Raw genomic sequence first — 24,486 nt, 5'->3', positions numbered from 1 at the left:
TACAGCGTTTTCTGCCACATTGTTTCCTTCCAACAGACTTACCATTGAGGTGCCTTGATACAGCACTCTGGGAACAGCCTATTTGTTGACAAATTTCTTTCTGGGTCTTACCCTCTTGCTTGAGGGTGTCAATGATGGCCTTCTTGACATCTGTCAGGTCGCTAGTCTTACCCATGATGGGGGTTTTGAGTAATGAACCAGGCAGGGAGTTTATAAAAGCCTCAGGTATCTTTTGCATGTGTTTAGAGTTAATTAGTTGATTCAGAAGATTAGGGTAATAGGTCATTTAGAGAACCTTTTCTTGATATGCTAATTTATTGAGACAGGTTTTTTGGGTTATCAGGAGTTGTATGCCAAAATAATCAGTATTAAAACAATAAAAGACCTGACAAATTTCAGTTGGTGGATAATGAATCTATAATATATGAAAGTTTAATTGTAATCATTACATTATGGTAAATAATGAAATTTAACACTATATGCTAATTTTTTGAGAAGGACCTGTATACTTCAGCCCCAATGTCTCCTGTAAAGTATATAATGCAGCCCCAATGTCACCTGTGAAGTATATACTTTAGCCCCAATGTCTCCTGTGAAGTATATACTCCAGTCCCAACTTCTCCTGCAAAATATATACTGCAGCCCCAATGTCTCCGGTGAAGTATATACTCCAGCCCCACTGTCTCCTATGACTTATATACTCCAGCCCCAATATTTCCTGTGAAGTATATACTCCAACCCCAATGTGTCCTGTGATGTATATAGGCCAGCCAAGTGTCTCCTATGGTATATACTTGATGTGTACACCAGCACCAAATGTCTCATGTGATGTACTGTAATTTCAGTTGTTTCACACTTTTTTGTTAAGTATATAATTCCACATGTGTTAATTCATAGTTTTGATGCCTTCAGTGTGAATGTACAATTTTCATAGTCATGAAAATACAGAAAAATCTTTAAATGAGAAGATGTGTCCAAACTTTTGGTCTGTACTGTATGTGCTTTAGCCTCTGTCTCCTGTGCTGTATACAGCACAATGTCTCCTGTGATATATATGCTCCAGCCACAATGTGTCCTGTGATGTATATAGGCCACCCCCAGTGTCTCCTATGTTATATACTTGAGCCTCAGTACCTCCTATTCCATGTACTTTAGCCCCAGTGTCTCTGATGATATATATGCTCCAGCCCCAATGACTATGTGATGTATATGCACCAGTCAAACTTGAGCAATGATGAATTTCCCACTGTGAGGAGACATGCAGTGTAATATACATCTCTGTTTTGGAACAGCTTATCGCTGCCAGTACTTTACAAAACTTATCACAGTGAGTCAACTGCGCTCCAGACAGATGCAAATCTGGAAAAGCAGTTGTATGTTATGATTAGGCAACTCAGTACCACAGTGAACATAGAGGTCAGAGCACATACAGTGACCTGGCAATAACCCAAAAACATAGAACGAGCTCTGAGACGTGGGAACTCTGTTGACCGCAATCCCTAATCCTATCCAACAACACTAGAGGCAGCCGTGGATTGCGCCTAACGCTACCTATGCAACTCGGCACAGCCTGAAAAACTAGCTAGCCTGAAGATAGAAAATAAGCCTACCTTGCCTCAGAGAAATACCCCAAAGGAAAAGGCAGCCCCCCACATATAATGACTGTGAGTAAGATGAAAAGACAAACGTAGAGATGAAATAGATTTAGCAAAGTGAGGCCCGACTTTCTGAACAGAGCGAGGATAGGAAACGTAACTTTGCGGTCGACACAAAACCCTAAAAACCACGCAAAGGGGGCAAAAAGACCCTCCGTACCGAACTAACGGCACGGAGGTACACCCTCTGCGTCCCAGAGCTTCCAGCAAACAAATAGATAAGCTGGACAGAAGAAAAGCAAACAAAATAGCAAAGGAAAACTTAGCTATGCAGAGCAGCAGGCCACAGGAACGATCCAGGAGGAAAACAAGTCCAATACTGGAACATTGACAGGAAGCCAGGATCAAAGCACTAGGTGGAGTTAAGTAGAGGAGCACCTAACGACCTCACCACATCACCTGAGGGAGGAAACTCAGAAGCCGCAGGACCACTTCCCTCCACCAACGGAAGCTTACAGAGAGAATCAGCCGAAGTACCACTTGTGACCACAGGAGGGAGCTCTGCCACAGAATTCACAACAGTACCCCCCCCTTGAGGAGGGGTCACCGAACCCTCACCAGAGCCCCCAGGCCGACCAGGATGAGCCACATGAAAGGCACGAACAAGATCGGGAGCATGGACATCAGAGGCAAAGACCCAGGAATTATCTTCCTGAGCATAACCCTTCCACTTAACCAGATACTGGAGTTTCCGTCTTGAAACACGAGAATCCAAAATCTTCTCCACAATATACTCCAACTCCCCCTCCACCAAAACCGGGGCAGGAGGGTCAACAGAAGGAACCATAGGTGCCACGTATCTCCGCAACAATGACCTATGGAATACGTTATGTATGGAAAAAGAATCTGGAAGCGTCAGACGAAAAGACACAGGATTAAGAACCTCAGAAATCCTATACGGACCAATGAAACGAGGTTTAAACTTAGGAGAGGAAACCTTCATAGGAATATGACGAGAAGATAACCAAACCAGATCCCCAACACGAAGTCGGGGACCCACACAGCGTCTGCGATTAGCAAAACATTGAGCCTTCTCCTGGGACAAGGTCAAATTGTCCACTACCTGAGTCCAAATCTGCTGCAACCTGTCCACCACAGTATCCACACCAGGACAGTCCGAAGACTCAACCTGTCCTGACGAGAAACGAGGATGGAACCCAGAGTTGCAGAAAAATGGCGAAACCAAGGTAGCCGAGCTAGCCCGATTATTAAGGGCGAACTCAGCCAAAGGCAAAAAGGACACCCAGTCATCCTGATCAGCAGAAACAAAACATCTCAGATATGTTTCCAAGGTCTGATTGGTTCGTTCGGTCTGGCCATTAGTCTGAGGATGGAAAGCCGAGGAAAAAGACAAGTCAATGCCCATCCTACCACAAAAGGCTCGCCAAAACCTCGAAACAAACTGGGAACCTCTGTCAGAAACGATATTCTCTGGAATGCCATGTAAACGAACCACATGCTGGAAGAACAATGGCACCAAATCAGAGGAGGAAGGCAATTTAGACAAGGGTACCAAATGGACCATCTTAGAAAAGCGATCACAGACCACCCAAATGACTGACATCTTTTGAGAAACGGGAAGATCTGAAATAAAATCCATAGAGATATGTGTCCAAGGCCTCTTCGGGACTGGCAAGGCAAAAGCAACCTACTGGCACGAGAACAGCAGGGCTTAGCCCGAGCACAAATCCCACAGGACTGCACAAAAGTACGCACATCCCGCGACAGAGATGGCCACCAAAAGGATCTAGCCACTAACTCTCTGGTACCAAAGATTCCAGGATGACCAGCCAAGACCGAACAATGAACCTCAGAGATAACTTTATTCGTCCACCTATCAGGGACAAACAGTTTCTCCGCTGGACAACGATCAGGTTTATTAGCCTGAAATTTTTGCAGCACTCGCCGCAAATCAGGGGAGATGGCAGACACAATTACTCCCTCTTTGAGGATACCCGCCGGCTCAGATACACCCGGAGAGTCGGGCACAAAACTCCTAGACAGAGCATCCACCTTCACATTTTTAGAGCCTGGAAGGTATGAAATCACAAAGTCAAAACGGGCAAAAAACAACGACCAACGAGCTTGTCTAGGATTCAACCGCTTGGCGGACTCGAGATAAGTCAAGTTCTTATGATCAGTCAAGACCACCACGCTCCTTCAAGCCAATGACGCCACTCTTCGAATGCCCACTTCATGGCCAGCAACTCTCGGTTGCCCACATCATAATTTCGCTCAGCAGGCGAAAACTTCCTGGAAAAGAAGGCGCACGGTTTCATCACTGAGCAATCAGAACCTCTCTGCGACAAAACAGCCCCTGCTCCAATCTCAGAAGCATCAACCTCGACCTGGAATGGAAGCGAAACATCTGGTTGACACAACACAGGGGCAGAAGAAAAACGACGCTTCAACTCTTGAAAAGCTTCCACAGCAGCAGAAGACCAATTGACCACATCAGCACCCTTCTTGGTCAAATCGGTCAATGGTTTAGCAATACTAGAAAAATTGCAGATGAAGCGACGATAAAAATTAGCAAAGCCCAGGAACTTTTGCAGACTTTTCAGAGATGTCGGCTGAGTCCAATCATGGATGGCTTGGACCTTAACAGGATCCATCTCGATAGTAGAAGGGGAAAAGATGAACCCCAAAAATGAAACCTTCTGCACACCAAAGAGACACTTTGATCCCTTCACAAACAAAGAATTAGCACGCAGGACCTGAAAAACCGTTGTGACCTGCTTCACATGAGACTCCCAATCATCCGAGAAGATCAAAATGTCATCCAAGTACACAATCAGGAATTTATCCAGGTACTCTCGGAAGATGTCATGCATAAAGGACTGAAACACTGATGGAGCATTGGCAAGTCCGAATGGCATTACTAGATACTCAAAATGACCCTCGGGCGTATCAAATGCAATTTTCCATTCATCGCCTCGCTTAATTCGCACAAGATTATACGCACCACGAAGATCTATCTTGGTGAACCAACTAGCCCCCTTAATCCGAGCAAACAAATCAGATAACAACGGCAAGGGGTACTGAAATTTAACCGTGATCTTATTTAGAAGGCGGTAATCTATACAAGGTCTCAGCGAACCATCCTTCTTGGCTACAAAAAAGAACCCTGCTCCTAATGGCGACGATGACGGGCGAATATGCCCCTTCTCCAAAGACTCTTTCACATAACTGCGCATAGCGGCGTGCTCAGGCACAGATAAATTAAACAATCGGCCTTTTGGGAACTTACTACCAGGAATCAAATTGATAGCACAATCACAATCCCTATGCGGAGGTAGGGCATCGGACTTGGGCTCATCAAATACATCCCGGTAATCAGACAAGAACTCTGGAACCTCAGAAGGGGTGGATGACGAAATTGACAGAAATGGAACATCACCATGTACCCCCTGACAACCCCAGCTGGACACCGACATGGATTTCCAATCTAATACTGGATTATGGACTTGTAGCCATGGCAACCCCAACACGACCACATCATGCAGATTATGCAACACCAGAAAGCGAATAACCTCCTGATGTGCAGGAGCCATGCACATGGTCAGCTGGGTCCAGTACTGAGGCTTATTCTTGGCCAAAGGCGTAGCATCAATTCCTCTCAATGGAATAGGACACTGCAAGGGCTCCAAGAAAAACCCACAACACCTAGCATACTCCAAGTCCATCAAATTCAAGGCAGCGCCTGAGTCCACAAATGCCATGACAGAATACGATGACAAAGAGCAGATCAAGGTAACAGACAGAAGAAATTTTGACTGTACTGTACCAATGGTGGCAGACCTAGCGAACCGCTTAGTGCGCTTAGGACAATCAGAGATAGCATGAGTGGAATCACCACAGTAGAAACACAGCCCATTCAGACGTCTGTGTTCTTGCCGTTCAACTCTGGTCAAAGTCCTATCGCACTGCATAGGCTCAGGTTTAAGCTCAGGTAATACCGCCAAATGGTGCACAGATTTACGCTCACGCAAGCGTCGACCAATCTGAATGGCCAAAGACATAGACTCATTCAGACCAGCAGGCATAGGAAATCCCACCATGACATCCTTAAGGGCTTCAGAGAGACCCTTTCTGAACATAGCTGCCAGCGCAGATTCATTCCATTGAGTGAGCACGGACCACTTTCTAAATTTCTGACAATATACCTCTATCTCATCCTGACCCTGATACAGAGCCAGCAAATTTTTTTCTGCCTGATCCACAGAATTAGGCTCATCGTACAGCAATCCGAGCGCCAGGAAAAACGCATCGATATTACTTAATGCAGGATCTCCTGGCGCAAGAGAAAATGCCCAGTCCTGAGGGTCGCCACGCAAAAAAGAAATAATGATCAAAACCTGTTGAACTGGATCACCAGAGGAGCGAGGTTTCAAGGCCAGAAATAGTTTACAATTATTTTTGAAACTCAGAAACTTAGTTCTATCACCAAAAAACAAATCAGGAATAGGAATTCTTGGTTCTAACATAGATTTCTGATCAATAGTGTCTTGAATCTTTTGTACTCTTGCCGAGAGCTGATCCACACATGAAGACAGACTTCTAATGTCCATTGCTACACCTGTGTCCTGAACCACCCAAATGTCTAGGGGAAAAAAAAGGCAAAACACAGTGCAGAGAAAAAAAAATGGTCTCAGAACTTCTTTTTTTCCCCCTATTGAGAATCATTAGTACTTTGGCTTCCTGTACTGTTATGATTAGGTAACTCAGTACCACAGTGAACATAGAGGTCAGAGCACATACAGTGACCTGGCAATAACCCAAAAACATAGAACGAGCTCTGAGACGTGGGAACTCTGTTGACCGCAATCCCTAATCCTATCCAACAACACTAGAGGCAGCCGTGGATTGCGCCTAACGCTACCTATGCAACTCGGCACAGCCTGAAAAACTAGCTAGCCTGAAGATAGAAAATAAGCCTACCTTGCCTCAGAGAAATACCCCAAAGGAAAAGGCAGCCCCCCACATATAATGACTGTGCGTAAGATGAAAAGACAAACGTAGAGATGAAATAGATTTAGCAAAGTGAGGCCCGACTTTCTGAACAGAGCGAGGATAGGAAAGGTAACTTTGCGATCAACACAAAACCCTAAAAACCACGCAAAGGGGGCAAAAAGACCCTCCGTACCGAACTAACGGCACAGAGGTACACCCTCTGCGTCCCAGAGCTTCCAGCAAACAAATAGATAAGCTGGACAGAAGAAAAGCAAACAAAATAGCAAAGGAAAACTTAGCTATGCAGAGCAGCAGGCCACAGGAATGATCCAGGAGGAAAACAAGTCCAATACTGGAACATTGACAGGAAGCCAGGATCAAAGCACTAGGTGGAGTTAAGTAGAGCAGCACCTAACGACCTCACCACATCACCTGAGGGAGGAAACTCAGAAGCCGCAGTACCACTTCCCTCCACCAACGGAAGCTTACAGAGAGAATCAGCCGAAGTACCACTTGTGACCACAGGAGGGAGCTCTGCCACAGAATTCACAACAGTTGTATGTAGCAACATCATCACTACCATCTAACATCACAGACTTCCAAATGAGAAGCAGTTTGATCCTTCACATTAGGGTTGAGTTAATTATTTAACCAAATATACCAGGATCATTTTCAAGCTGATAAGTTAATATGGATGCCAAATTATGTTATAAATATCCAAATCGCCCTTGGCAGAAAAAAGGTTCCCCACCTCTGGTCTGCTTTATTGGCCTCTAGCAGGACAGGAAGCAATGACACCCCATTCTTTGGTCGCTTGACCACTAAAACCTTAGTGACTTGAACAAAACATCATCAGATGTGCTTCTGCTGAAGCCCTGTAATAGGCCTCAGTAGTTAAGTGACCAAAGAATGAGACGTTATTGCTCTGTGTAGTCGGAGATCAACAGAGTGACTTGTGCTGGAGCCATGCAGTCATTGTACTGTACCTTCTTGACAGCACCCAAAACACAGTGCTTTCTGAAAGCACACATAACACAGTGCCTTCCAAAGAGTACCTATGATGCAGTGCCATCCAGAGAAGCATGCCAAATGCAAATGTGGCACTCCAGGAATCCGGATACCACAGTGGTAGTGCCTGCCTCCAGGGGAGGACGAAGCTAAGCCTGGAAGTGAGGAGGATCCCTTTAACAGGTAACATGTACATTCAACACTTTCTGACTCCAGGCCAGAAGGAAGAGCTCTAGACCTGGATTTAGGTGAGCTTCCCTATATATATTCTGGCTGGGGGAGGAGTGAGGTAGTAGTCAGTGAGTACTCAGTCAGTAGTGAGTCTATAAAGAGTGTGAGGGTAGAAGGAGCAACGGAGAAGTGAGGAGCTGAAGGGGAGTTGCGAATGAGCTCCCTCCATGCTGAAGCGCAGGAACAGGACACTGGGAGTCTGAGGCTGTGTGGGACTGTATGCCCCACAGCAGAAACCAGAGGGCAGGAGATTTCAAGTTTCATGTCCACAACTACACCCGAAAGCACAGCAGCCTTTTGTAAATCGTCGTGATGTGGAGTCACATCTCTTTAAAGGACATCCATACCGTGACCTATACACGGGAGATTAGGTAACACTCACCCGACACCAAGGAGAAAGTGGATACTATGCCCTAGATGTGAAGAAATGCCCAAGAAAGCTGCTGAGTCAGAAATAGCAGCCAAAACTGCAGTAAAAACTGCAACACAAACCCCAGTTGCTGGACTAGCCCCATTTGGGTCACCTGTTGTGACATCCGCGGGACACTATTCCCAACCAGGAGGTTGCAGACCTGAAGACCTGCCCTGGAAGAGAAAGTAAAAGAAAGAACCCTGAAATGTAAGATGCCAATAATTATTGTTAATTAACACAGTCTTGTGGAAAATAAGGCAAAAACGTCCATTCAAGAATTTTCTATACACATAGATGTGTATAGAAAAAAAAATTATTGTTACCTGTTTAAAAATGTTGATTTCTGTGTATTGAAAGTTTAAAAAGGATAAAAAAGTGATGAACGGAAAATTACCTGAAAATTTGCTTTGTAAATAGTTGGCACCTCTTAAGGTGCATCCTATTGGTTTTACCATGCACTGGCAGCGTGAGTAGAACCCTGTATATTTCAAAATGGACCAGAACAAAAACCGTTTGGCGTGGTCGAAAAAAGGTCTGGAGGTTTACGCCTTGCAGCCCGCCCAACCCTATGTTGGGGGTTTAGAACGGGTCCACGCATCATTACAGTTGGTGAACAAGGAACTCATCACCAGTTATACTTTGATGAAGTGTTGACTATTCTAAAGTTTTGCACCTGTAAAATATATTTGGCACTTTTGAAATGTTTGCACTATTGTTTATAATGGTTCTGCAACGTTCAAGCAAAGCAACCTCCCACAAAGGGAAGAAAATAAGTTATTACCTGTTTAACCTGTTATATTATTTCAAAAATGTTTGCACTTCCTGACCTGTTGTTGTTTGTATTTTCCCAGTTCGGGAGTACTGGAATTAACGGGGTGGCGGGGGGATTTGGCATCCCAGGAATCCGGGCACCACAGTGGTATTGCCTTCCTCCAGGGGAGGGTGATGCCATGCCTGGAAGCGAGAAGGATCCCTTTAACAGGTAACATGTATATTCAACACTTTCAGACTGCAGGCCAGAAGGGGGAGCTCTAGACCTGGTTTTACGGGAGCTTCCCTATATATATTCTGGCTGGGGGAGGAGTGAGGTAGTAGTCAGTGAGTAGTCAGTCAATAGTGAGTCTGTAAAGAGTGTGAGGGGAGAAGAAGCAACGGAGAAGTGAGGAGCTGGAGGGGAGCTGTGAATGCATCAGTAAAACCTGTGTCTTGCAATTCCTTTCTGCGCCCTAACACCCATCATCCTTTACCAACTACACCGGGAGCCCTGGGGACTAAGCTTTACCTGTGGGAAGCCATTCCAACTCTGTCGCAATACCATCACCCGCAGCGGACCCCTCTTCTAAGCAGCATCGGTCGTCCCTGACTGAATACCACAGATGGCGTTACGATCATTCTTTATTTCTCAAAAACCATCTCCTTTAAACACTTTCCCTTTAACTTGGACGCCCAGGGCCATGGACCGGGTCACTGCACGTGACTACCTCTCTATTGACCACTAGACCCGGCCCAAGTACCCCAAGGTCCAAGCGGGCGCTCAACAAACTACCTTTCAATAAAAAGTTGTTTGTATTATTTAAAGCTCTGTTATTGTCTTTTTCTTTTAAGACAAAATATTTTAATATTCTGAGTTGTTGTTTTTTTAAACTAAAAACTCAGTATACAGGTTCAATTGTCATGTTGGCACTTTGTGATAAATAGGTGGGTTTGGGGTTTCAGTTTGGGCTCTTGGTCTCTAAACAGTTTACCATCACTGGTATAGACTATCCTACCTTAACCAAAGAAATACCAAAAGAGTGTTCTGTTGTTCCTACTTCCTCATGTCCAAGGAAAACTTAAATAGACAAAGTTTGAAATAAATATAGAAATGTATGCTGTGGATTGTATACATTGTATGAATTTATCCATCCAGCTATTCCTATAGAAATTTAGTTTTGAAGAAGTTTACATTTCTGCAAATAGTATCAAGACATATCTACCTGTCTCTGGGCTGTAATCCAAATAGGAAGTGATCCATTATCCCACCAGGAAGAGATGCCTTGTGTAGCGAGATAATTTTCCTTGTGCCAGTTGGAGATATTAAAGAACATGTTGTGTATAACGCCATGGTTCTCAATGTATTTTCCTATAGTAAACAATATATAAAGAAAGATATTGTCACCTTTACTGTGTTTTTCTTTAATTTATAGTTTTGTTTCTCTTCCTTTTAGTGTTATCACAACCTTTACATTTATTGTACTTTATATCTATTGATCTTTTATAGTATAAGATTATAATATTGGTACTATTCAGCCAATTGGATTTTTGCAATCTATGTAGAAAGACTCGGGGCCTGATTCATTTAGACTGGCCTTAATGAAGGCAGTGCTTGTGTGGGATACACCAAATTCAAGCCTATTAATGTAAGGATGCCAAAGGTCACTATGCAACTTCAAGCTGAACAACATTTTTTGTGACATTTCAAGGTTTTTTATGCCAGAATTTTGGTGAAAATGCTGTGATGAATTGGCTCTCAGTGCCTAAGCTTGTCAACATGCAAAACACCTGATAGGCCCTACAGAGCAGCTATAGAGAATTTGCCAACACTCATGGAAAATTAATATTTGATTGTTCTTCCCATTTAGTGCAGACAGTAATACTTCATACCATCATGCTGCAGAGAGTAGAAGAAATAAAAGAAGGAGGTATTGTGCCATTTAGGGATAGTGTGAGCATTCTGCTGTGGATGACAAAACAGTGGAGTTAGCCTTCTTGTAAGTATGAGCGTTGGCCTCTACTTTTGGCTAGCAACTTTGTCATTCTAAAGAAAATGTAAGGGGACCGGGGATTGCTGTGAAGGTGTAGTAGATATAGGATTGGCCTGTGAGAGGGTTGAGATGGAGGATCACCTCTTGTGAAGGTTTGGGATGTAATGTGAAGTCTCTTAACAGTGAGTAATTTGGCTGTTTTGCTATCGGGCCACTTGGAGTCAATGCAAGTAGTTTGGATCTAGTGAAGTCTGACCATTCAGGATGTTGACAGACACTGTACTGTGTAGGTCCCACGGAAGCTTTACTGGAGGGAATGTAAGGTTAGGTAGGAGATGCATTGTTGACCTAATGGGAGTCTACTCTGGCTGTATAAGTTTAGTCTACGAAGTAGACAGCTGCAATGAGACCTACATACCATGAAGACCCGAGTGTGGACTGTTTGTTCACTCCTAGAGAAAAATTAGTTGGCTGGAGTAGACAGATTTTTGGAGGTGCTGTCCATTCTCTGTTTTTCAGCAAATTGCATGATCTGTCCTTTTTTTTTCTTTGGATGTGGACTCCTCCCATTTGGCACAGGTGATTTTAATGAGCAGGAGACTGCAAAGTAAGGGGTCTAGCCCATTTTGGCACTCACTGAAGAGCTGGAGGAAGGTGAGTTTCACTGCTTCTTCATTTTGGTGTGGGTGTTGTGTGGCGGACATTGCTGCTGTGGCTATGTGCTGGTGGGGGGCACGGTCTGGAGTCATGGGGACTCAGTCTTCCAGCATGGGTGCGTGGGGCACCAGGCCGCCTACCCTGCTGGTGCATTGCCACTGTGGGGGTGGTTGCCGCTCGGCTCCGTTCCGTTAGGTCGGTAGGACCCACTATGAAGTTTGCTGTGACGTGGCAGTGGGCTTCATACAGTCTGATCAAAATATTAAACTAAGAACCTCATGTTCAGTTATATAAATTTTTGCCTAGCTTCTTCAGATCAACGTATGATTTTTGGAGGTGCTGTCCATTCTCTTTTTTTTCAGCAAATTGCATTAGGAGTAGACAGTGAGTAGAAGTGGTGCAGTAAAAGCCCTTTATTTTCTGGTGGAGAAAACAAGATAACAATTATAGAACCAGAAACACATGGGCTACTTGCACATTGAACAAGTCTGTAGGAACATGTTCACACACCACCAAGAAACTTGAAGACACAAAAGAGCACAGTGAGGCCAAAAATACTCTGTTGTAAAAAAAAAAATGTTTTCTTGTTTCTACAAGACTGGGGAGTCCACCACTCCTTGTGGGTCAATTGCACTAAAGCTGTTCCATCCAGCATGTCCACATGGATATTCCCTCTCTGAACCCTGCTTATACAGGTTCTATACAGATGATCAGGTTTTTAAATACATCAGATTGGGATTATATACATTAGTTAGGACTGCTCTATATGGGCATACCTTGACGACTGGTGGAGCAGCTTAGCATAAATTTTTTTGCAAAAAAATTATCAACTAAATACCCTGTTTTTTTACATCTTTTGACTAGCACTTGCTTATTATTGTGATTTTTTTTACAACAGAGTATTTTTGGCCTCACTGTGCTCTTTTGTGTCTTCATGGCTGTGATAGAGCAGCTATTTCCGAATCATGGTCCCAATGTTTCAGGAAGCATGAATCAGATGGCAGGTTCCCTTTTAGCTAGTAGATTCTGCAACATTTAATTGATAATGTGTGCTAAAACACAGTCTGCAGAGCAGACTGAATGTGCCAAGAAGAGATTACAGTAGGTGCTGCTGGAGAAAATAGCACAAATAGGGTCTTATCCAAGATACATTCGATTTAATACAATCAAATTGTACTCACCAGATGGAGCTATAAATTGAGCTTATAGGAAATATTCGCTACAGCAGATCCACAGGTCCAGTAAAGGCCACAATATAAATAAAAATTGGAAAAAAATGTGGACTTATTCTGCGCTGCTGAATAACTGAAAATCCGGGTATATTAAATAAAATCTGGTTTTATTCAACGCGTTTCGAAGAACTGAGACTTCTTCATCAGGAAATACCACAATGGACCACGGGCCCACCAGAGAAAATTTTTCTTGGGGCCCACTATGTAGCTACATAGAAACAAATACAAGACCACCAATTGTGCGGTAAAACACGCTAATATCAGGGTATAATTTAAGGTAGTACACATCTTAATGATGTAACAGGGGTTGGGATAGCCTTCCTCATAGAATATAATGTAGCCTCTTCATAGAATATAATGCAGCCCCCTCATAGTGTATAATGTAGCCCTCCCCATAGAATATAATGCAGCCCCCCTAATATAGTATAAAGCAGCCCCCCATAGAATATAATGCAGCTCCCCATAGAGTTTGATGCAGCCCTCTCATAGGGTATAATGCAGCCCCCATAGAATAAAATGTAGCCCCCACATAGGTTATAATGCAACCCCCCTCATATAGTATCATGCAGCCCCCATAGAGTATAATGCAGCCCCCACTCCATAGAATATAATGCAGCCCCCCCTCATAGGGTATAATGCAGCCTCCCCATAGAATATAATGTAGCCCTCTCAAATAGTATAAGACATCCCCTCATAGAATATAATGCAGCCCCCTCATAGGGTATGGTACGTACAGCCCCCCATAGAATATAATGCAGCCTCCTCATAGGGGTGAACGCACGGACCCAGGGAACCTTCACATCTGCTTCTCATTTGAGGTAGTAAATTCTTTACATTTCTTGCAGGTACAACTATGTCTTCTGTGGTAGGAGCCTTTACACACCTCAGTATATACCTTTGGGCAATTTGTTCCTATCTATAGCTGCATTTTGATTATGTGCAGACGCTCCCACAGGTTATAATATCCATTTTTTTTACTAGTCCCCATTATGGGGATGGAGAGGTCTAGGATGATTACAATTACAGTGTGGAGTGTTGTTTGGTCTCCTGGTTCTGTGCGTTCTCAGTGCAGTCATGCATTTATATAGTGGTTTGTGCTTTTTGAAGTATTTTTTCCTCACCTGTGTTTTGCACCTTTTGTAATAAAGTTAAATTGTATTTTACAAATACTTGTGGACAATATGGTCTTTTTTTGGTTTTCCTACACTCTCGGCCCCCTCATAGGGTATAATGCAGCCTCCCCATAGAATATAATGTAGCCCCCTCAAATAGTATAATGCATCCCCAGAATATAATGCAGCTCCCTCATAGGGTATGATGCAGCACCCCTATAGCTCCCTCAGAGTATAATGCAACCCCTTCTTAGGATATAATGCAGCCCCCTTATACAGTATAATGCAGCCCTCCATAGAATATAATATAGCCCCCTCAAAGGGTATAATGCAGCCCCCCATATAATATAATGTTGCCCTCTCAGAGTATAATGCAGCCCCACTCATAGGGTATAATGCAGCCCCCTTATAGGGTATAATGCAGCTCCCGATAGAATATAATGTAGCCTCCTTAGGGTATAATGCAGCTCCCATAGAATATAATGTAGACCCTCATAGAGTATGATTCAGCCCCCTCAAAGGGTATAATGCAGCCCCCCATAGAATATAATACGCCCCCAATAGAATATAATGTAGACCCTCATAGAGTATGATTCAGCCCCCTCATAGGGTATAATGCAGCCCCCTCATAGGGTATAATGCAGCTCCCCATAGAATATAATGCAGCCCCCTCATAGGGTATAATGCAGCCCTCTCATGGGGTATAATGCAGCCCCCCACGTAGCATATAATGTAGCCCCCTCATACGGTATAATGCAGCACCCCCATAGAATATAATTTAGCCCCCTCAAAGTATAATGCAGCCCCCAATTAGAATATAATGCAGCCACCTCATAGGGTATAATGCAGTGCACCTATAGAATATAATGTAGACCCTCATGGAGTATAAGGCAGCCCCCACCATTTAATATATTGTAGCCCCCTCTACAGTGTTATGACCATCATTACTCACTGATATACTGTAGATATAAAAAACACAATACTCACCTCTCCTCCTTGTTCCCCGCTGATTCCGGTTGTGCTCCGGTCTAAGCAGCTGCACTGCCATCTGTCTGGCCGAGCACACAGCATGACATGCGATGAAGTGACGTCATCACGCACCGGCGGTGTCAGATGCATACTGATGCCCTTGCCTCCATTATTGCTTTCAATTGTATCGGCATCTATGATGCCCATACAGTTTAATGCGACGCACTGTGGGGGGCAGCAGCGGTGGAGCAGTGGGTGACAGGAGGTAGAATCCTGCTGCTGATGCTAAAGCCTGTGCCCCCTGCTAAAGAGAAATGAATATTCACAGCTCCCCATACCCATGGGCGTGAAGAGGAGTGAATATTCATTCTCTCTAGTAAAGAAAATTAATATTCACTCCACGCCCATGTAAGAGGAATGAATATTTGTTTTTAGCAGCGGGCACAGGCTGTAGCCACAGCAGCTGGCTCCTGCCTCCTGTCTCCCGCTGCTGCTCCACTGGTGCTGGGCGGCCCCCCTAAATCATGGGCCCCGTAGCAACTGCGCATTGTGCTGCTATTAGTGACACGTGACTGACTGGGCATCCTTTGGGCAGCGGGGGCCTTAGGCAGCTGACGGTCCTGTATGCCAGCAGATATCAGTGCCTGGGATCCTCCTGTTCTACGGTGGGCCAGTCCGACCTTGTGTACAATAGCCATAATGAACAGACTGTGACCCTATCTTTTGTATTAAAGCATCTAATGAGTCTCTGCAAAAATCTTTGCAATGTGAGGGGGGAAAACAGAGTCAACAGAGACACCATCTTTTGGGATTGATGGATCCCATGTTATCTGCTGTGTATAGGGGTGTTACCAGCCATTGCAACCCTCCCTCTTAGGGCTCATACTCATCTGTGAGGAAAACGAACAAGTGCAATCCCATAAAAAATCAGATTGCACTCTTACCAATGTTAATCCATGAGCATGCTGCGATTGTCTTCATATCTCTGACAAGACTCGCCATTGCAAATCAATAGGTGTGATAAAAAAATTGCACAGCACTCGGATCATGCGAGTGCTGTTTGATTTTTACATATCTTTGTCCTTTGAAAAGCAGGCAATTTATCTGCCGCGTACATTAAAATCACAGCGTGACCCGACAGAATAGCTATATATACACATAGAATAGATACTGTAAATCTTAAGATGTCAGTGACCTATATAATTAGTACAGTGTTTGTATAGCTTACTGTACATGTATTTTTTTACCTACTAAATTATTTTCTGAAAAAAAAAATGGTGTGGGATTTCCCAACAATTTATTAATTAGCAGAGGAAAAGCGTTCAGCTGGGGACTGATGTTTATAGCCACAGAATTAGGTAATACCCATGGAGCTTCCCAGGCTATTAATATCAACTCACAGCTGTATACTTAGCCTTTACTGGTTATTAAAATGGGGGACCCCCAAAAGATTACATAGGGCCCCCTATAATTAATTAACAGCAAAGGCTAGGCAGAGAGCTGCGTTTATAAGATGCCCCCATTATTAACCCAATAGTAATATTGTATAAAAAAGCACACACCCAGAAAAAAGTCCTTGAAATAATGAGTGCACATACAGATCTCAATTTCATGTGCACACGTTGCGGATTTGTCTGTGGAATTTTCTGAGCAAATTCTTCCTCTCTTGGCAGAAAACTCAGGTAAAAATCCGTGCGGATTTTCATGCGTTTTTTTCATGTGGATTTGTATGCAATTTTGTAAGCTAAATAAAGATCTATTATTTAAAGCGAACCTGTCACCCCGTTTTTTCAGATTGAGATAAAAATACTGTTAAATAGGGCCTGCGCTGTGCGTTACAATAGTGTATGTAGTGTACCCTGATTCCCCACCTATGCTGCGAAATACATTACCAAAGTCGCCGTTTTCGCCTGTCAATCAGGCTGGTCAGGTCAGGTGGGCGTGGTGACATCGCTCTTTTCTTCCCCAGCTTTCCGTTGGTGGCGTAGTGGTGTGCGCATGTCCAAGTGCCGAATCTACTGCGCGCAGGTGAAGAAAAAGCGCGCGATCTGCGCTATTACCCTTGTCATCAGTGGGGGCGGCCATCTTCCTGAGGCCGCGCGTGCGCAGATGGAGTGCTCTGCTGCACGGGGCTTCAGGAAAATGGCCGCAGGATGCCGCGCGTGCGCAGATGGAGATTACGGCGGCCATTTTCCTGAAGCCCCGTGCAGCAGAGCACTCCATCTGCGCACGCGCGGCCTCAGGAAGATGGCCGCCCCCACCGATGACAAGGGTAATAGCGCAGATCGCGCGCTTTTTCTTCACCTGCGCGCAGTGGATTCGGCACTTGAACATGTGCACACCACTACGCCACCAACGGAAAGCTGGGGAAGAAAAGAGCGATGTCACCACGCCCACCTGACCTGACCAGCCTGATTGACAGGCGAAAACGGCGACTTTGGTAATGTATTTCTCAGCATAGGTGGGGAATCAGGGTACACTACATACACAATTGTAACGCACAGCGCAGGCCCTATTTAACAGTATTTTTATCTCAATCTGAAAAAACGGGGTGACAGGTTCCCTTTAACAAAAAAAAGAATTGCGATGTCATTTCTTTGTCCAACCTCTTATTTTACATACTCCATTGAAGAATAATGTTTACACACACAGATGGATGGATAGATAGATGGATAGATGAATAGATAGATCTTTCTATCTATCTATAGATAGATATGGGATAGATAGATAGATAGATATATAGATAAATGGATAGATATATCTATAGATGGATAGATATATCTATTCATAGATATATCTATCCATCTATCTATGGATAGAGGTGGGTGAGGGGCGACAGGGCACTGGGGGGTGAATGTGAGAGGATGGGGGTATTGTGAGGAGTGAGGGGCGACAGGGCACTGATTATTGCACTGTTTTGTTAGGAGATTATATGCACTCCATCACATGTAATAGTTGCTGTCTGGGGGGCTGGAGATGAGGAGGTTGGGGGCTTTTGATACTTACCAGCTGGGTCTTTTACGAGTATTAATTTAACAAGCCCCCCTATAGCAGCCATGAGCTGCATCAATTTGAAAGGGAATCTGTCCCCCCCCCCCTCCGGGGGACGTATATGACCTATTAATATGGGCATACAGGTAATAGAAATGTTACACTGTTCTTATCCGTCTGCCTAATATTAATGTTAATATTAATATAAAATGTGAATATTAATGTTAATAACAATGTTATAACAATAAAATTAAATGTTATAACAATAAATAATAATAATAATAATAATAATAATAATGGTCTTGATGCTGAGAAATGTTATATTCTGGCTTTATGTTAATGATTTCTTCCAGGCTCCCAGCATGCGGTTCTGAGCGGCAGCCAGGGCCGTAGTCATGGCCCACATAGGTATCGTAGCGATGACTGTGCAGGGAAGAAGTGGGGAGAGCATATTATCAATGTGCACGCCAGAGGTCAGAGTGACTTGCCGCTGCAGAAGATCCCTGAATGAAGTCCATAGAAGGAAGGAAGAGGTTCAGATTGTCGTGACTTGCAGGCAGGTACGGACTGGGGATGAAATTCAGCCCTGGCATTTGAAATCACACAGGCCCATGTTGTCTCCATCCCAAAGCACCAGATGGGATATATTACTAATATTACCCTGGTTGGAGGAAAGGAAAATTTACTACAAAACCAATAATTCTAATGATAACGGTGGCCTGCTGGGGTAATGACGGAGTCAGCAACTTTGTGCTCCTACACAACTCTTGACAGTATGGATATCTTGAGAACACCAATTCTGTTAACAACGTAGCAGACAAAGCAGCCAATGACCAGACAGGCCCTTCTGACATTTGCCAGAATTGCCAAATGGCCAGTCCGGCCTTGCTTGCAGGGCACAGGCGCAGGATTCCGGCACCAGAACTGATACACATGGGAGGTGGGTAGTATTACAATGAGGACAGGAGGCAGGGATTTTTTACAGAACCACACACCCCGGAGAACGGAAGAAATCATTAACATAAAGCCAGAATATAACATTTCTCAGCAAAAAGACCATTAATATGAGGCATACAGGTAGGACTAGTGTACCATTTCTATTACCTGTTTGCCCTTATTAATAGGTCATATACATCCCGGGGGGAGGGGGGGGTGACAGATTCCCTTTAAAGCACCACTCCAGCATTTTTTTTTTTACTTCGCCGCTGGAGTGGCACCTTAAAATCCAAGACCTCTACCGACTGTCTGATACTCACCTTCTGGCATTTTCATTGGTTTTCGCTGCCGCTTGGCTCCATCTCTAGCAGTTTGTGACCTGTCCGCTGCTCCTGTGTTTCCCGGAGCAGCGCAGAGGTTTCTAATCAATGTAAGTCTATGAGAGCCTCATTCTCGCATTGTTCAGGCCTTGTTCTTACCTCTTTCTGTCTTTCATAGACTTACATTGATTGCTTGTGACATAGCTTCTATCTTCTGGCTAATCAGAAGCTGTGCTCACAAGTTTAAGCTGTGGGACTGGAGCAGTGCCAAAAAACAGTGAATACGCCGGAGGATGAGTATATGACCGGGGCAGGGGACTTGCCCTTAAAGCCCCACTCCAGCTGTGAGAAGAAAAAAACCCTGCTGGAGTGGTGCTTTAATAATTTAATAATAAGCTATTTATTATTATAAAGTTAATAAAGGCTTGGAATAAATGTCTGCAGTCACTTTATGTGACTGCATACTGTCAAATCATGGCAGGGAGTGCCTGCATGACTCCCAATTTCTCTCAATAAAAGAGAATTGAGAGAAGCCGAAAGAATCATCACATGATCGCCTGCTGACATCAGCGATGCTGGGGCCATTGTTACTGTACATGGGGAGACTTAGGGGACATTATTAAAGGGAATCTGTCACCTCATTTTTCGCATATAAGTGTGGCGCCCCGGGGTCCTGGTCGTCACAGTACCATTGCTTTTCTCACGGGGAGAGTGATGTTACGCTTGAAGGCAAGAAGGGACAACTGTAACCAGGTACCACAAGCATGCAACACATTCACACTCCAGGCCACCAGGGGAGCTTTTGATCTTATTTACTAGGTGACGCTATATATATATATGTATATATATATATACAGTGGGGCAAAAAAGTATTTAGTCAGTCAGCAATAGTGCAAGTTCCATCACTTAAAAAGATGAGAGGCGTCTGTAATTTACATCATAGGTAGACCTCAACTATGGGAGACAAACTGAGAAAAAAAAATCCAGAAAATCGCATTGTCTGTTTTTTTAACATTTTATTTGCATATTATGGTGGAAAATAAGTATTTGGTCAGAAACAAACAATCAAGATTTCTGGCTCTCGCAGACCTGTAACTTCTTCTTTAAGAGTCTCCTCTTTCCTCCACTCATTACCTGTAGTAATGGCACCTGTTTAAACTTGTTATCAGTATAAAAAGACACCTGTGCACACCCTCAAACAGTCTGACTCCAAACTCCACTATGGTGAAGACCAAAGAGCTGTCAAAGGACACCAGAAACAAAATTGTAGCCCTGCACCAGGCTGGGAAGACTGAATCTGCAATAGCCAACCAGCTTGGAGTGAAGAAATCAACAGTGGGAGCAATAATTAGAAAATGGAGGACATACAAGACCACTGATAATCTCCCTCGATCTGGGGCTCCACGCAAAATCCCACCCCGTGGGGTCAGAATGATCACAAGAACGGTGAGCAAAAATCCCAGAACCACGCGGGGGGACCTAGTGAATGAACTGCAGAAAGCTGGGACCAATGTAACAAGGCCTACCATAAGTAACACACTACGCCACCATGGACTCAGATCCTGCAGTACCAGACGTGTCCCACTGCTTAAGCCAGTACATGTCCGGGCCCGTCTGAAGTTTGCTAGAGAGCATTTGGATGATCCAGAGGAGTTTTGGGAGAATGTCCTATGGTCTGATGAAACCAAACTGGAACTGTTTGGTAGAAACACAACTTGTCGTGTTTGGAGGAAAAAGAATACTGAGTTGCATCCATCAAACACCATACCTACTGTAAAGCATGGTGGTGGAAACATCATGCTTTGGGGCTGTTTCTCTGCAAAGGGGCCAGGACGACTGATCCGGGAACATGAAAGAATGAATGGGGCCATGTATCGTGAGATTTTTAGTGCAAACCTCCTTCCATCAGCAAGGGCATTGAAGATGAAACGTGGCTGGGTCTTTCAACATGACAATGATCCAAAGCTCACCGCCAGGGCAACGAAGGAGTGGCTTCGTAAGAAGCATTTCAAGGTCCTGGAGTGGCCTAGCCAGTCTCCAGATCTCAACCCTATAGAAAACTTTTGGAGGGAGTTGAAAGTCCGTGTTGCCAAGCGAAAAGCCAAAAACATCACTGCTCTAGAGGAGATCTGCATGGAGGAATGGGCCAACATACAAACAACAGTGTGTGGCAACCTTGTGAAGACTTACAGAAAATGTTTGACCTCTGTCATTGCCAACAAAGGATATATTACAAAGTATTGAGATGAAATTTTGTTTCTGACCAAATACTTATTTTCCACCATAATATGCAAATAAAATGTTAAAAAAACAGACAATGTGATTTTCTGGATTTTTTTTCTCAGTTTGTCTCCCATAGTTGAGGTCTACCTATGATGTAAATTACAGACGCCTCGCATCTTTTTAAGTGGTGGAACTTGCACTATTGCTGACTGACTAAATACTTTTTTGCCCCACTGTATCTGGTAGTCTGTAGGGAAAGTCAGTCAGTTCTTGCCAGGTGACAGACTGGATCAGTCTGAGGCAGAGGAGGGTTAAGGAGCTGTGTAGCCGCAGTGCAGCAGTTCCTGGAAAGAGACATTCAGAAAGCCGAATTGATTGCAGTGAACATGCAGGAGAGCAAAGCACAGGAGAGGATATCAGTGGGAGACCAGCCCCAAGCAGGCTGCCTCCTTCTGAGGCGCAGAGACAGGTAGCTGGAACACCGAGGTTGTAAAGACCTCTATGACTTACATCAGAGACCGGCAGGACAGCTGAACTCCAAGTTACCTGTCCGACCTAATACCCAGGAGGCACGGTGACACCCTTAGAGGCTGGGGCGTGCTAGAGTCCCTATAAACCGCCTCTAGTCACCAGTCATACAGGTTATGTCCTATCCTGTCCGGTGGACAGAGAGAGAGATAACATCTGTGAGGACCTTATGTGAAGACATAGGCAGAAAGGGACTACACCACCACGGCGCTAGAGGAAGGCTTTGATTTCCACCTGGATAAGGGGACTCTTAACTTGCCTCCAAGCTGGCCGGACCCTGCCTGCCCTGTGATCCGGTGCCCTGGACTGTGGCTGCCTGAAGTCGACAGTAAACAAGGTAAAGAGACTGCCAACCTGTGTCCTCAATCCTTACTGCACCATTCACCATCTACCATCCACACACCGGGAGCCCTGGGGATATACTTCACCTGTGGAAAGTTATACCATCTAGCTGCCATAACATCACCCCAGAGGACCCCTTAAAGCAGCGTTGGTCCCCACTGACCAAATACCACAGGTGGCGTCACGAGCATAAACTTTATTCCCTTTAAAGACCTTTCCCTTTTAAATAGGCGTCTAGGGCCACGGACCGGGTCGCCACCGTGAAATCCCCCTGTGAATTCAGGACCCGGTACCGAGTACCCCACGGCCCAGGCGGGGCAACTCATAAGCTGCGGCCACCGCCATTAGGGGCTTATCTACAGCATTCTATAATGCTGTATATAAGCCCCCGATATAACCTGAAAGATAAGAAAAACAACCCAGGGGTGGTCCGGTGTGGTCCAGATCCAATGGGTGTTGCAGGTCCGGGTCCAGCGCCTCCCATCTTCATGCGATGACGTCCTCTTCCTTGCTTCTGTCGCAGCTCCTACACAGGCATAATTCTCTGCCCTGTTGTGGGCAGAGCAAAGTACTGCAGTGCGCAGGCGCCAGGCCTCTCTGACCTTTTCCGGCGCCTGTGCACTGCAATACTTTACGCTGCCCTCAACAGGGCAAATCAGTATGCCTGTGCAGGAGCCGCGACAGAAGCAAGGAAAAGGATGTCATCACATGAAGATGGGAGGCGCTGGACCTGGACCTGCAACACCCATCGGACCGGACCACCCCTCTGGTGAGAATAATGTAACTTTTTTTTCTTATCTTTCAGGTTACATTGGGGGCTTAACTACAGCATTATAGAATGCTGTATAAAAGCCCCTAATGGCAGTGGCTGCAGCTTATATGCGAAAAATACTTGCACTTAATCATTGTTATAGGGGCAATCAGAGTATTGTCACCATCAAAGTTGCATATGGGGTATTATTACTTTTTAGGGACAAAATATGGAGGGCAGTAGCACAGGACACTAATATATGCTATGGGGGGATTTTACTATCTGGAGAGGCCAAAGGTGGCATTTTTACTATGTAAGGGGCACAATGGTGGCAGTATTATGTGGGGTGGTAAGAGGAGTCATTATTGTACCACACAGCAGATGCTATAGGACACATATGGCGGCAGCGGCTCAGTATTGGGGTGTCAGCAGAATTAGTAGTTTGCACAGGTTGGGCATAGATATGGACAGTGCAGTAAATGTGAGACGTCAAGTGTGTTCTAATCTCTGCAGATGAGTACTGTTTGGAGAAGTTATATTGTTGGTCTGGGCCAGATGAAAAAGACTGGAAAAGTGAATGACTCCATAAGAAGGAACATCAGCTGTAAGTCACCATCTATAACTGTGATCACTTATATGGTCCGCAGGACTGCTATCTACCAATATATGGTCACCATATAGTAATATCAGTGTTCGTCTTTGTATATAGATGTATTTTCAGTCACAGCGCGGTCATCTGCTGATGTTCCCCTATGCTTACAATTAGGGTGTACCACGTGGCTGGAGTCAGGATTACCTGTTAGGGGCCCACTCAGATTTTTCGCCCCCCTAAGCTAAACCCCTAGCCATTGGCCTAGGTGGGGCCATTGCGCCACATGAGGGTGCCAACCTCCACCGTCATTGAGGGACAGACCAGGGTCAGAGAAAGTCCTTTCCTAATCTGAACAGGGACTTGTTATGATATGATAGCTGCCTTCCTGGTTGGTACGTTAGCCCTGTGAATGTGCTTTGGCAGTCATAACATTAGCTACAGTGCCATGGGTTGTAAACTTCAAAGGAACATCAAGATCTCTGGAGATGGACTTACTAACCTTGAGATTGTTGTAATTGTTCAATATGCCAATTTGCCTTTTTTTCCTCTGTTTTTTGTGTTGTTCCGATGCTCACAAAGGAAATAAACATGTGTGTAGTAAAACATGTAATTGCAATAATTTTCTGGGAGAAATACTTCATTTTCTGGAACAATTTCAAAGGTGCCAACACTTTCGGCTATTACTGTATCTGCTAATAGAGTCATGTGATGGCTTTTTTTGTGGGACAAGATTACATTTTTATTTGTTATTTTTATTTGTTATTTATTTTTTCATCATTTTCTATTCCGATTTTTGGGAGCCAAATTAACAAAATCCAGCAATTCAGGAA

The 24,486-nt window shown here is 44.4% G+C and overlaps 1 protein-coding gene across 1 annotated transcript in view; it reads right to left on the bottom strand.

The window, feature by feature from the left end:
- Window positions 1–24,486, bottom strand: part of ENPP7 (ectonucleotide pyrophosphatase/phosphodiesterase 7) — a 75,779-nt gene that overhangs the window by 24,426 nt on the left and 26,867 nt on the right. The window contains exon 2 of the mRNA XM_069752438.1: window positions 10,236–10,381. Within this exon, the coding sequence (XP_069608539.1) occupies window positions 10,236–10,381 (146 nt within the window). The remainder of the gene's footprint in view (window positions 1–10,235; window positions 10,382–24,486) is intronic.

The sequence above is a fragment of the Ranitomeya imitator genome, chromosome 2 (assembly GCF_032444005.1).
Source record: "Ranitomeya imitator isolate aRanImi1 chromosome 2, aRanImi1.pri, whole genome shotgun sequence".
Lineage (NCBI taxonomy): Eukaryota > Metazoa > Chordata > Amphibia > Anura > Dendrobatidae > Ranitomeya > Ranitomeya imitator.
This window is presented reverse-complemented; position numbering and strand designations above follow the sequence as displayed.